At 44.3% G+C, this 15,316-nt stretch overlaps 1 protein-coding gene across 6 annotated transcripts in view; it reads right to left on the bottom strand.

Moving 5' to 3' along the window:
• The window catches only part of LOC126266913 (serine/arginine repetitive matrix protein 1-like), a 221,392-nt gene that overhangs the window by 79,767 nt on the left and 126,309 nt on the right, over positions 1 to 15,316 (bottom strand). For all 6 annotated transcript variants that reach the window (XR_007548944.1, XM_049971593.1, XM_049971598.1 and 3 more), the window contains 2 exons: positions 5,462 to 5,632; positions 2,547 to 2,784 (listed from right to left, as the gene is read on the bottom strand). Coding sequence is in view for 5 of the 6 variants with exons in the window: in XM_049971593.1 (XP_049827550.1) it covers positions 2,547 to 2,784; positions 5,462 to 5,632 (409 nt within the window). In the remaining variant the exon portion in view is untranslated. The remainder of the gene's footprint in view (positions 1 to 2,546; positions 2,785 to 5,461; positions 5,633 to 15,316) is intronic.

Raw genomic sequence — 15,316 nt, 5'->3', positions numbered from 1 at the left:
GTGTTCACCAGTAGAAATTGTTGAGGATATTACCTTACTGTACTAATGTAAGTTACTTGAACATCTGATATGCCAGAAGAAGCTCGAGTTTGATATAAACACTGTCCTCATTCATGTAAATTTCCATTCAGATAATATCTGCAAACAGTTCTCCATCAGGAAAGAAGGCTTTCACGGCAGGTGTTGTGATCACTTAACATTTCCGGGCTGAGATGCCGCGGTCCGTACATAAAACTCTCCCCTGACGTTTCGCCTTCTATTGGCGAACTGCAACGAGAGCCGAGTGGGCGCCGTGTATATAAGCCATCCAGACCGGACGAGGACCGACACTAACCCAAGGGAAAAGGGTTCTTATCATTTATCAGTAAGGTCACTGATCGCATTGGAAAATTTTTAAGTAAGTACTGTTTTCAGACCCACCACGAAAATAAGAGAATGTTTAAGATACTCAAAGGATAAACGACATCCTCTAGCTACATCAGGTGTCTATGAAATTCCATGCAGTTGTGGAAAGGTATATAGGCACAACAAAAGAAGCGTCAACACCCGTCTGGGAGAACATAAAGGGAGCTGCCGCCTCGGACATATTGATAAATCGGCTGTAGCGGAATATGTGTTTTAGGAAGGTGATCGTGAAATAAAGTTTAGTGAGACGACCGTCTTTGCAAAGACGTCGCATTATTATGCGCGAATGTACAGACAGGCCATTGAGATTGCCGAACACTGCAACAGTTTTAAAAGAAAAGATGAAGACATTAAGCTGGATAAGATATGGACACAGTCTAACATTACAGTCACGGCACTTCGCTTCGATTTTGTTGCCTAACGCACCAGCAGCGCCCCCAAGCGGCCAGTAACTTAATCTGTGAGTTCGGCGCGATCGTGAAAGCGAATAGTGGTTGTTTATTTTGATTTATAGAATGGTTTTTACAACCTGGAGCGTTTGTTGCGCAATAAATTGCAGCAGCAACAGGAAGAAGACACCACAGCTGTCTTTTTTTTTACGTTTCCTAAAGATCCTGAGAGGTATATACCATCATGTTACTAAACTGTATTGCCAAGATTCACATGCAAAATACATGTGTATTAATGATTAATGTTTCGTTTTAGGAGCAGAAATTGGTTAGTTAGTAGCAGACGAGAAGACCTTATGAAAAAAAAAAAAAACCAGTTTACCTGTATAATAATATTAGGTTTTGTTCGCTACATTTCGAACAAAACCAATTCATGAATGCAGACAATAATAAACTCGTGAAGAATGCAGTTCCCACACTGTTTGACATCCCAAATAAGCCACCTCAACTGACGATGAAGAGGAAACTGCCACACAGGAGCAGCCAGTTCAACTCTCCATGTATCAGTGCCAAATTTGTGTGAATCGTCAACGCAGACATGCTTTGACGATGAAGTGGTTAGATTAAGTGGAGTTATTCGTGTCTTACAAAAGCGTGTGGTATGTATTTCATTCACTTCTGTTGTCCGTCACTTAATTTTCCTTGCTTCCTTAGACATTATTTTGTTAGCACCTTGTTCACTGACAGATTGTTCGAAAATTATTCAAATATTTGGTTTTGCATGAAATTTAATGTAATCAGCTCATTATAATGTTTTCAACATATTTCTCCCACTATTTAGCAGTTGCTTGCCCCACTCAGAATAATATAAAGATGAAGATCGTACTTGTGGCAACAGGCGAAAATAATGACAAACACAATAGGCCTACAGAACGATAAAAGAGCTGTCGATCGCTTTTGCATGTAGAGGTACATGTCTGTGCTACTTACATGTGAATCTGTGTGTTTATATTCTTTTGATATCAACGTGGTAAACTGCAGTTCTATCCAATGTCACAAGTGTTTCTTCACGAATGAGTTGTAGCTTGCCACTCGATTCACGGTTTTTGTCCATACTTGCCGTATTTTAGAATCAATTTTAGAAACATGTATGCCTTCTGATACTACAGATACTACACAAACCCTCAGAGGAAGGAAAATAACTGAAATATTTCGTAAATTACGTAGTAAATGGATGCAAAACAAACATGCTTACGTCTGACGTTCATCTTACTCGCCGCGTGGAGCGCTACTGTCGCTCCATCTGTCAAACGGTAACAACTTTCACAACGGAGAGTGTCGCGACTGTTATGTTAGACTGTGATATGGATGTCAACATTGCAGCAACAGCGTGACAATCGATTAATTTCAGTTGAGAAAGTAGGCAATATCAGAGACCATAGCACAGCCGACGTCACGTGATTGACAGCGGCGCCCTCTGGATGGCGCTCACTCGCGCTCTCGTTGCAGTTCGCCAATTGTCCTCGGAGGATGCCTTTCACAGTCAAAGGCGAAACGTCGGGGGAGAGTTTTATGTACGGACCACGGCATCTCAGCCCGGAAATGTTAAGTGATGAGTTCTTCATCAGTATTTTTGTTTTGCGCAGGATAAGTGTCGTTACGGAATTATACCAAAAAGTGTGCAACGTGTGAAAATAAAGCATAAGTTGCAGCTGTGAGGTAATAAGAGGCGAGGCAAGGCCGGCTACTGACCGAGGCGTCGTCGCCGGCTGTGGAGGTGGCGGGCGAGGCGGGGTGCTCTAGCGCGGAAAGCAGGCGCCAGGCGGCCGTGGGCGAGAACCGTGGCACTTCGGGCTGCTTCTTGGGCAGCGTCGGCCGCAGCTGCAGCGCGATGCCGCCGCGGCCCGGCCGAGTGCTCGACACCGCCTCTTCCTCGTCGTCTTCCTCCTCCTCCGACGCCTCTCCGCTCGACAAGCTGCCTCCGGGTAACCTGGGCAGATTTCTACGTTTTGGGCGTCCCCTACTACTGACGTGCTGAAAGAAGCACTAACGGTGTTCACCTCGACGCTGTAATTTACACACAAGGAAAACGTGTTAGTCATCCCCTGGAGACATCACACTTAATACCGAGCAGCAGCACTGCCCCTAGGCAGTTCAATGTGGAAGAGAGTCCGCAAGTTGTTCATGTATTCCCTGTACACCTGACGCCACTCATTGATCGTACAGCTACCAAATAGCAGGGATATTGACTGCTGCATTTCCCTAATTTTCGCCATGCAGGGATTCACAAACACATGCAAACACCACGAAAAATGCACTCTTCAACGGAAATGTGCACGCTCGCCAAGCCTGTTGCATTTGACTGTGAACAGCAACAGTGCAGTGCCTTCAACACATTGCAAGTGTCAATAATGGGCAGAAAAGTGTTCTGTGGAGTTCTGAGTGCCTTACATCAGAGCTAAGTGAACTCGAACAGGATAATTGTTGCTGTTCATATGGTGCTTGCTTCCATAACCAAAGTCCACAGTGGTGGTTCAGGAACCGACAAATCTACACCATGCCCTACCAGTCGGATGGTAAACAGAAGGTTAGGGTAGCTTATTAACTTCTTGTTTTTCGAATTATGATCAGTAACATCAACACTGCAAAAGTAGCAATCATTGGTATGATTTCTTGGCTCCTTCCATATCATAGTAACAGCAAATCTAAACGCTTTTTTCTCCTTTTTGGGCCATTTTCTCATATCTTCAACACATACATTACACACCTTTTGCGGCGCCCATGATTTATCTCGATCACCAAGTTTAGATCCAAAGTATGATGGATAAACCTTCTTCACAAACTCTGTAATGTTTCTTTGCTGTGTTTTTATCACAAATTCACCACAAGTATAACAAAAAACTGTCAGCAGAGTTTTTACAACCACGATTAGACATTGTACTGAGCACATGTACATGAAACGGGAAAGTGAGCTTAGTTTGACAGTAAAGCAAACAGCATCTGTTAACACAAAAATAGAATCGACATTTTTTTGCGAGCAAATGTTTTTCAGCAGTGCTACCAACGTCAACTACTCAACTACATGCATTAGACCTCCTTTGTAAATTATTTTAACTATACAAAAGCTGTTAAATTCTTTAAATAAATCGCTTAATTTAACAAATGTAACTGTAAATTGTGAAGAAATGGTGGGTGATACAGTTTTTTTAAGTATCGTATTTGGATTTCCCACCCTAAAAAACATAAGAATCAGATATTTTCAGCAAATAAGTTTTTCCTTCGTTGGCTTGGGTTACCAATGGGTTGGTACGGATATTCAGAGACGAGGTGTGACTCTTCTCTGGTACATGCCAGTTAGAACCTTTTTACAAGCACTGTTCTGAAGATGTGTACCGTAGTCCCTTCCTGCCATACTGTCACATCGACAGGTTGACCTGGTGCTGATTGCACACAACTGCCTGACGCGCATCTACATCTACGTACATACTCCACTATCCACCATACGGCGCGTGGCAGAGGCTACCTCGTCCCACAACTAGCATCCTCTCTCCCTGTTCCACTCCCAAACAGAACGAGGGAAAAATGACTGCCTATATGCCTCTGTACGAGCCCAAATCTCTCTTATCTTATCTTTGTGGTCTTTCCGCGAAATGTAAGTTGGAGGCAGTAAAATTGTACAGCAGTCAGCCTCAAATGCTGGTTCTCTAAATTTCCTCAGTAGCGATTCACGAAAAGAACGCCTCCTTTCCTCTAGAGACTCCCACCCGAGTTCCTGAAGCATTTCCGTAAATCTCGAGTGATGATCAAACCTACCAGTAACAAATCTAGCAGCCCGCCTCTGAACTGCTTCTATGTCCTCCCTCAATCCGACCTGATAGGGATCCCAAACGCTCGAGCAGTACTCAAGAATGGGCCGTATTAGTGTTTTATAAGCGGTCTCCTTTACAGATGAACCACATCTTCCCAAAATTCTACCAATGAACCGAAGACGACTATCCGCCTTCCCCACAACTGCTATTACATGCTTGTCCCACTTCATATCGCTCTGAAATGTTACGCCCAAATATTTAATTGACGTGACGGTGTCAAGCGCTACACTGCTAATGGAGTATTCAAACATAACGGGATTGTTTTTCCTATTCATCTGCATTAATTTACATGTATCTATATTTAGAGTTAGCTGCCATTCTTTACACCAATGACAAATCCTGTCCAAGCCATCTTGTATCCTCCTACAGTCACTCAACGACGACACCTTCCTGCACACCACAGCATCATCAGCAAACAGCCGCACATTGCTATCCACCCTATCCAAAAGATCATTTATGTAGATGGAAAACAACATCGGACCTAGCACACTTCCCTGGGGCACTCCAGATGATACCCTCACCTCCGATGAACACTGACACTCACACACACACCACACACACCAATTCACAGCCTCGACCAACGTCATCAGTGCACATCTGGCACCACTTCTACACGACTTATAGCAGTAGAAAGAGAGGAGTGTGCTCTTTTAGGAGTGTGAGTAATGCTCTGTCTGGTGACTTCACTCGGTAGTTCTCCTACCCTGTACAGCAGGGAAAGCTGTCAGGAACGCGTTGTTCAGAAAAGTGTAACTGTGGAGGAGACATGTGGGTGGTAGCACGAGGCTCGGCGCTTACCTGGCGGCAGCGGCGCCGGCGGCGAGGGTCGGCCGGCGCTGCAGGCTGGCGGCGAAGCGGTCGACGGCGTCTCGCTCGCCGTGCTCCATGCCGAAGTAGAAGCTGCGCGCCGGCACCCTCTGCGGCAGCTGCTCGGCCCGCTCCTTCTGGCGGCGGCGCGGCGGCGGCAGGCTGCGGCACGCACAACCTCACGTACTACCACTGTTTGGCAGTTCAAGCGTCGGTTCGTGTCCGCTAACATCCAGCCACAACAGAAGCTTTCAATACTGTCACTGTCTACACGAATGACGCTCTGCCTTCAGCATTCAGATACGCGCAACACGTGCGACCTAAACTAAGTGTGATGAGCTGCCACGTAATTTTCGCAGCGCGTCAAAAATTAATTAGCTCTGAATTCAGCGAACAATTTTCTCCTATTCTTCTTGGAGGTATACAACGCTACTGGCCAATAAAATTGCTACTCCACGAAGATGACGTGCTACAGACGCGAAATTTAACCGACAGGAAGAAGATGCTGCGATATGCAAATGATTAACTTTTCAGAGCATTCACACAAGGTTGGAGCCGGTGGCGACACCTACAACGTGCTGACATGAGCAAAGTTTCCAACCGATTTCTCTTACACAAACAGCAGTTGACCGGCGTTCCCTGGTGAAACGTTCTTCTACGTCGTCTTCTAACAAGGGAACCTCCCCATTGCACCCCCCCCCCCCCCTTCCAGATTTAGTTGTAAGTTGGCACAGTGGGTAGGCCTTGAAAAACTGAACACAGATCAATCGAGAAAACAGGAAAAAGTTGTGTGGAACTATGAAAAAAATAAGCAAAATATACAAACTGAGTAGTCCATGCGCAAGATAGGCAACATTAAGGATAACGTAAGCTGAGGAGCGCCGTGGTGCCGTGGTTAGCGTGAGCAGCTGCGGAACGAGAGGTCCTTGGTTCAAGGCTTCCCTCGAGAGAAAATGTTAATTTTTTATTATCAGACAATGATTCTCTCCCCGTCCGTCCGTCCGATTGGAGGTAACTGCGCCGTAGTATGGGGACGCTACACCTAAACAAACATCGTAACACACGACGTCAGTCGACTACAGCGTACGGAAGAGAGAGTATTCCTGCTAACGAGGCTCCCTGGCTGGCAGTTGACTGTTCGCTACTTTCGACGAGAGTGCATTAAATACGTGAGATGTATTCCGTGGGCAATATGGATCCAGCAAAACACAGACACTAAACTTATTACACTGAACAGAGACGTCAATGAACGAACGGACAGATCATAACCTTGCGAAAATAAAGAAAGTAAACTTTTCCCTCGAGGAAAGACTTGAACCAAGGACTTTTCATTCCGCAGCTGCTGACGCTAACCACGGGACCACGGCGCTCCTCAGCTTACATTATCCTCTATGCTGCCTATCTTGCGCATGGACTACTCAGTTTGTATATTTTGCTTATTTTTTTCATAGTTCCACACAACTTCTTCCTGCATTCTCGCTTGATCTCTGTTCAGTTTTTCAAGGCCTATCCACTGTGCCAACTTACAACTAAATCTGGGGGGGGGGGGGGGTGCGATGTGGAGGTTCCCTTGTTAGAAGACGACGTAGAAGAACGTTTCACCAGGGAACGCCGGTCAACTGCTGTTTGTGTAAGACTAAATCTGAGGGTGGTGCGATGGGGAGGTTCCGTTGTAAGGAGGAGAAATGCGTACCATCACGTTTCCGACATTGATAAAGGTCAGATTGTAGCCTATCGCGACTGCGGTTCATCGTATCGCGACACTGCTGCTCGCGTTGGTCGAGATCCAATGACTGTTAGCAGAATATGGCATCTGTGGGTTCAGGAGGGTAGTACGGAACGCCGTGCTGGACCCAAACGGCCTCACTTCACTAGCAGTCGAGATGACAGGCATCTTATCCGCATGGATGTAACGGATCGTGCAGCCACGTCTCGATCCCTGAGTTAACAGATGCGGACGTTTGCAACCATCTGCACGAACAGTTCGACGACGTTTGCAGCACCACGGACTATCAGCTCGGCGACCGTGGCTGCGGTTACCCTTGACGCTGTATCACAGACACGAGCGGACCTGGGTACACGAAAGGCAAAACGTCATTTTTCGGAAGAATCCAGGTTCTATTTACAGCATCATCATGGTCGCATCCGTGTTTCGTGACATCGTGGTGAACGCTCATTGGAAGCGTGTATTGGTCATCGCCAGTGATGGTATGGTATGGGGTGCCATTGGTTACACGTCTCGGTCACCTCTTCTTCGCATTGACGGCAATATGAACAATGGACGTTACATTTCAGATGTGCTACGACCCGTGGCTCTACCCTTCATTCGATCCCTGCGAAACCCTGCATTTCAGCAGGATAATGCACGACGCACGTTGAAGGTTCTGTACGGGACTTTCTGGATACAGAAAATGTTCGACTGCTGCCCTGGCCAGCATATTCTCCAGATCTCTCACCAATTGAAAACGTCCGGTCAATGGTGGGCGAGCAACTGGCTCGTCACAATACGCCGTCACTGCTCTTGATGAGCTGTGGTATCGTGTTGAAGCTGCATGCGCAGCTGTACCTGTATACGACATCCAAGCTCTGATTGACTCAATGCCCAGGCGTATCATGGCCGTTATTACGGCCAGAGGTGGTAGTTCTGGGTACTGATTTCTCAGGATGTATGCACCCAAATTGCGTGAAAATGTAATCACATGTTAATTCTAATATAATATATTTGGCCAATGATTATCCGTTTATCATCTGCATTTCTTCTTGGTGTAGCAATTTTAATGGCCAGTAGTGTAGCTCTGAATTCAGCCAACAATTATGTCCTATTCTTCTTGGCGGTATACTAAAAACAGTATCGAGAAACAGTAAAGAATTGGGTCTAAATGTATATGAACTTCTCAGCTGGGCAGAATACAACGGTAACCTCTGCAAGAACACTTCTACTTACCTCTACATATTGCCGACGTTTAGTAATATACTTCCACAGATTTGAAAAGTAAACTTGTCCAAACACTCGTTCTGCTGAACCTCCATTACTGATACGTAAACCAGCACAGGACGAGTGGTGGAAATTGTAAATGGTTACAACTAACCGTTAATGCTTGTGTGTGTTACATATGCAAAATCCGTCTAGTTCATCACATCGGTGTTTTCTGTGCGCGGTTAGGATGGTAGCGGCCAAACAAGTTACGTGACTACCATCGCGTCTACCTCAGCAACTCCTCAGACAGCATGCAACCCAGTCCCTCACATAAGATACACTACTGGACATTAAAATTGCCACACCAAGAAGAAATGCATGTGATAAACGGGTATTCATTGCACAAATATATTATACTAGAACTGACATATGATTACATTTTCAAGCAGTTTGCGTGCATAGATCCAGAGAAATCAGTTCCCAGAACAATCACGTCTGGCCCTAATAACAGCCTTGATAACCCTGGGAATTGAGTGAAACAGAGCTTGGATGGCGTGTACAGGTACAGCTGCCCAAGCAGCTTCAACACGATACCACAGTTCATAGAGTGTAGTGACGCGTATTGTGACGAGCCAGTTGCTCGGCCACCGTTGACCAGACGTTTTCAATAGGTGAGAGATCTGGAGAATGTGTTGGCCAGTGCAGCAGTCGAACATTTTTGTATCCAGAAAGGCCCGTACAGGACCTGCAACATGCGGTCGTGCATTATCCTGCTGAAATGTAGGGGTTCGCAGGGATCGAATGAAGGGTAGAGCCACGGGTCGTAACACATGTGAAATGTAACGTCCACTGTTCAAAGTGCCGTCAAAATCGAGACGTGTAACCAATGGCACCCGATACCGACACGACGGGTGATACGCCAGTATGGCGATGACGAATACACGCTTCCAATGTGCGTTCACCGCGGTGTCACCAAACACGGATGCGACCATCGCGATGCTGTAAACAGAACCTGGATTCATTCGAAAAAATGACGTTTTGCCATTCGTGCACCCAAGTTCTTCGTTGAGTACACCATCGCAGGCGCTCCTGTCTGTGATGCAGCGTCAATGGTAACCGCAGCCGTGGTCTCCGAGCTGATAGTCCATGCTGCTGCAAACGTCGTCGAACTGTTCGTGCAGATGGTTGTTGTCTTGCAAACGACCCCATCTGTTGACTCGGGGATCGAGACGTGGCTGCACAATCCGTTACAGCCGTGCGGATAAGATGCTGTCATCTCGTGTGTTAGCATACGAGGCCGTTGGGATCCAGCACGGCGTTCCGTATTACCCTCCTGAACCCACCGATTCCATATTCTGCTAACAGTCATTGGATCTCGACCAACGCGAGCAGCAATTTCGCGATACGATAAACCGAAATCGCGATAGGCTACAATCCGACCTTTTTCAAAGTCGGGAACGTGATGGTACGCATTTCTCCTCCTTACACGAGGCATCACAACAACGTTTCACCAGGCAACGCCGGTCAACTGCTGTTTGTGTATGAGAAATCGGTTGGAAACTTTCCTCATGTCAGCACATTGTAGGTGTCGGCACCGGCGCCAACCTTGTGTGAATGCTCTGAAAAGCTAATCATTTGCGTATCACAACATCTTCTTCCTGTCGGTTAAATTTCGCGTCTGTAGCACGTTATCTTCGTGATGTAGCAATTTTAATGGCCAGTAGTGTATTAAGTACCAGATATCTTATCACAATAACAACGCAGAGAGTCATTTATCTAGGAGGGCAGTAAGATGAAAACCTTAAAAGTGTTATAATATTTTCACCTGTAACAATGTACGAAAAACTTACATGCCACCTATCGACATGGTCTCCCTGACTTTGAATGCACATATTTCATCACTTCGGAAGGGCATAGACACGGCGATGAAAGAATTCTTTTGGTCGTGTGTGTAACCAGCCGTCCATCACGGTCTTCACATCTTTGTCACTTCTGAAATACCTGTCCCCCCATTGCTTCTTTGAGTGCATCGGACAGACGGAAGCCACTAGGAGCGAGGCATGGCGAATAAGGAGGGTGTGGCAGACATTCAGATTTCATAGCCTGAATAGTCTCAACTGTCTTTCAGGCTGTATGTGGTGGGGCTGAAGTTAGAAGTCCTCACCGTTTACTCCTGATTGCAGGGCAAAGTTAACTTTTCAGCATGTCTGAATAAGAAGTGCTGGTTGCCGTCAGTCTCCTATCCATGTGATGCTCCAAAATTACTCCATTTGCATTCCAGGAGAGACCGAGCATGACTTTTCCAGCAGACAGTTGAGTGGGAAATTGTTTTCGTTTTGGTGATGAGTTGTGACGCCATTCCTTGCTTCACCTTTTCATTTATGTTGGTGACAATGGACCCAAGTCTCTTTACGTGCAACAGATTTTCCCAGAAATGCATTACCGTCGACGTGGAAATGATGCAAAAGTTCTTCACAGGCATCAACGTGACAGTCTTTCAATTCGGCAGTCAACTGACGTGGTACCCATCTCACAGACACCTGACTGAAGTGCAGTACCATGTGAACAATATTCTGCCCTGATCCAATACTAATCTTCAGACTCGTGACTATTTCGTTCAGAGCTACTCATCTGGTCTCCTTTACAAGGTCCTCCACTAACGCAAATTTCTCGTGCGTCACTATGGGGTGAGCCTGCCCTGGTCTTGGGGTATCCTCCACAGAAGAAACACCGCTTTTAAACTTCTTACTCCGTTATTACACTTGCTGCAAGAACACACGCGTATCGCCGTACTGCATTGTCAGTCTGGGATGAATTTCGAGTAGTTTGACACCTTCACTACATAAAAATGCCTCACAGGTCGCTGCTCAGTGTTTACAGCGGGGTGGCCATCTTGTTTTTGATGCTACTACCTTCTCTTGCGTTGTAGCACCACTCTGCCGCCTGTTGGTCACTTTCTGAACCTCAAGGGATACCACTGCCACCAACCAACACCATCACACAACTTTTCTAAATTTTATGGAACTTTTAACGATTTCATTTGAATCACCCTCGTAGTATTCTAGTTGCGACCACCCAAAACACAAAAACAGTCACAGACTCCTCCTCTGTTGCTGCTGCCAGCCTCTGGAACAAGTTGCCCTGCAACCTGCGCACCATTCACAGCCCTGTTGCATTTAAGGAAAAGCTTAAGCTCTTCTTTGTATTAACCTCATAACTTTCCCACCCACCACCCCCTCAAATTAGCCTGTTTTCCTAAATCAAAGTGTAAAGCAAATGCTCCCATCTTCTCGCATTTATGCTTGTTTTTCTTTTGGTTCCTCAATCATCCAAACCACTTTCTCTTCCCCAATCTTCATTGCTCGTGTTTTATCATGCTCCCTTTTTCTTTCTCCCTGCCCTGTACTTCATTTCATTTCTATTGATGACACCATTCACATGTTAAATCTACCAACCTGTCAGTTATCTTCATTGTTTTACTTTTCTTGAATTAATATAACCTGTGTTTTATACCGTCTACTGTTTTCCGGTATTTAAGTCATTTCTGTTTCTAAATATAGGCGTCTACGTTAAATGTAAGACCTCTTACAACGTGCCTGTTGCAATTAATGTAGTGTGAGATATGCAGAATGCCTGTTCAGTCGTAAGAGAGAGTCTGATGGCCCTAATGTTCCCAGAACAAAGAAATCAACAAACAAGCACAATGCGTGTAGATTATGTCCAACTGTACCTAAGCATAACACCTAACAACATCGTTGCTACTGCACCAGGTGTGAATGACAACCTCAGTTCAGTGTCACAGTAAGCAACAACACCTGGGTCTTACACTAAAACCTAAGAAGTCATGAGTCATACTCATCTCATACCAAACGATGATCAGTAAACATTTTTATTATTCATTTCCTCCAACACTACTTGATGGTGTTCAATTACACAATCAAAAAATAGTAAACTATCTTGCAGAATTTTGGATGAGTATTTAAACTGACCTTACGACTTATCTTAGAAAATAGATTAAGGAAAGGCAAACCTACGTTTCTAGCATTTGTAGACTTAGAGAAAGCTTTTGACAATGTTGACTGGAATACTCTCTTTCAAATTCTAAAGGTGGCAGGGGTAAAATACAGGGAGCGAAAGGCTATTTACAATTTGTACAGAAACCAGATGGCAGTTATAAGAGTCGAGGGACACGAAAGGGAAGCAATGGTTGGGAAGGGAGTGAGACAGGGTTGTAGCCTCTCCCCGATGTTATTCAATCTGTATATTGAGCAAGCAATAAAGGAAACATAAGAAAAAGTCGGAGTAGGTATTAAAATCCATGGAGAAGAAATAAAAACTTTGTGGATCGCCGATGACATTGTAATTCTGTCAGAGACAACAAAGGACCTGGAAGAGCAGCGGAACGGAATGGACAGTGTCTTGAAAGGAGGATATAACATGAACATCAAAAAAAGCAAAACGAGGATAATGGAATGTAGTCGAATTAAATCAGCTTAGAGAATTAGATTAGGAAATGAGACAAAGTAGTAAACGAGTTTTGCTATTAGGGAAGCAAAATAACTGATGATGGTTGAAGTAGAGAGGATATTAAATGTAGACTGGCAATGGCAAGGAAAGCGTTTCTGAAGAAGAGAAATTTGTTAACATCGAGAGTAGATTTAAGTGTCAGGAAGTCGTTTCTGAAAGTATTTGTATGGAGTGTACCCATGCATGGAAGTGAAACATGGACGATAAATAGTTTACACAAGAAGAGAATAGAAGCTTTTGAAATGTGGTGCTACAGAAGAATGCTGAAGATTAGATAGGTAGATCACATAACTAATGAGGAAGTATTGAATAGGATTGGGGAGAAGAGAAGTTTGTGGCACAACTTGACCAGAAGCAGGGATCGGTTGGTAGGACATGTTCTGAGGCACCAAGGGATCACCAATTTAGTATTGGAGGGCAGCGTGGAGGATAAAAATCGTAGAGGGAGACCAAGACATGAATACACTAAACAGATTCAGAAGGATGTAGGTCGCAGTAGGTACTGGGAGATGAAGAAGCTCGCACAGGATAGAGTAGCATGCAGAGCTGCATCAAACCAGTCTCAGGACTGAAGACAACAACAACAACAACATTTAAACTGGGAAGAATAAACTGTAGCAGCATGCAGGAAATCTCTCTCTTGCCTACATACAGTCTAAAAATTTAGAAAACTATTTCCCTTGAAGTAAAACAAAAGTTAGTCTGATCTTCATTCCTGCCAGATCTTTGCTACTGTAATGCAGTTAACAAGGCAAAATATTTACAACTTTGGATGACTCGAACTAGCCATGAATGTGTGTGTAGTAATATTCAGTTGTACGACCATGTCACTCCTTGCTACATTCAGTCAGGATGGATGCGACTAGGTAGGTGGCGTGGTTTTCACATGCTCCGATTTCTTCATCGGTTCCACAACCACCAGTATCCTCGACTTTTCTGCCTGGTAATAAAATACCTGTCTTCGCTCTATAATTGTGATGCCAGGTTTGTTGTGTTCAGTCTCTTGGCAGTACACGCGCAGAATATTAAATCTAACTTCTCCTTCTGCATTTCAGCCACACAACTCTGGAGCAAACTGCGTGTCAGTAACACGCATCTCATGCAAAACCACTCTCAATTCAAAAGTATATTAAAACTTTAACTCTCATTAGGTTCCCTATGGGCCAATCTCATCTACTGTTCTTCCATCAAACAAGGAATTAGTATCTGTCACACTATCAATGCTGTCCATACTTTCCTCATTTGTATCTATTTCTGTTTCCATTCTTTCATTTCATCCGGTAACCTTACTCATTATTTCTTACTGTTCACCTGACTAACCAACATCACAACATTTGATTCTTTCTCTAACGCTGCCATATACTTCTGTTAGATGTCATCATTTACATTTCACAAGTACCTTAAGAGGAAATGGTTTAATGCAATATTAATAAGATGTAGTTCTGAAATGTCATACATTCTTTACTGTTATTATTATTATACTTGTCACGAATTATCCATATTCAATGTTTATTTTATGTTATCATTATCATTATAATTACTGTAATTGTCATGTATCTATCATATACTACACATAGTGAAATGTTAACTCACTATGTTGTCTGGTTAAATGCAAAAGAGGGCCTGAAATTTTGAATCTTACCACAGCTGAAGAAATAAATTAGATATACTAATTGTTGCCATAATCTTGCAAACAAATATGACTATGGGCTGTCGAGGAATTGACGCAATTGAAGCACATCAAGACCTTTGTTAATATGGGTCAACATAGACCAACTTATGACGTCTGGCACCATTGTTCACAAACTCTAATTGTGAAAATTCTTGTACAGCCCTTGCAGATAATGCCATAAGTAGGTCAACTGCAAATCTTGCAAAAAAAGATAGATAACAGAAAGTTACCATCGCGCAAAAGCTAGTGTGTCATTTCAATAACCTCGTGCTGTTTTCAAAGGTTGCGCCACTAAGTGTTCAATTCTGAGGTAGCCACCAGATGAGGAATCACTTTCGGATGCAGCAAGGTTTGAATGACTGTCCAATCAGACCGATTTCGGCCTTCCGCCGTTACCCAAAAGTGCTTCAGAAGATTGCAAGAACACTTTCTTTAAAAAAGGAAAGAGCCAATCTCCATCTCCATCTGTATGCAATCCGTATGTATGCTCCACCCCTATAAACCCTATCGCTGACAAGCTTTTAAATATGAATATTTCTTCCATCTGTGTTAGGCTGACAAAAAGAGGTGAGAAGGTGGCGTAAATTTTCTGATTAAATTTTCTGATCAGGAAACTTTGCGCCGTTGTCCTGGCCTATATTCCCAATCTCTAAGCCGTGCCTGATAGAGTAGGGCTATGTGGCACTATACAGAGATCAGTCCTTGGAATGGGGACCGTTAGCTTGTCGGT

Source organism: Schistocerca gregaria, chromosome 4 (genome assembly GCF_023897955.1).
Source record: "Schistocerca gregaria isolate iqSchGreg1 chromosome 4, iqSchGreg1.2, whole genome shotgun sequence".
NCBI classification, from domain to species: domain Eukaryota; kingdom Metazoa; phylum Arthropoda; class Insecta; order Orthoptera; family Acrididae; genus Schistocerca; species Schistocerca gregaria.
The sequence above is the reverse complement of the archived record's forward strand: the minus strand, read 5'-3'. Positions and strand labels throughout refer to the sequence as shown.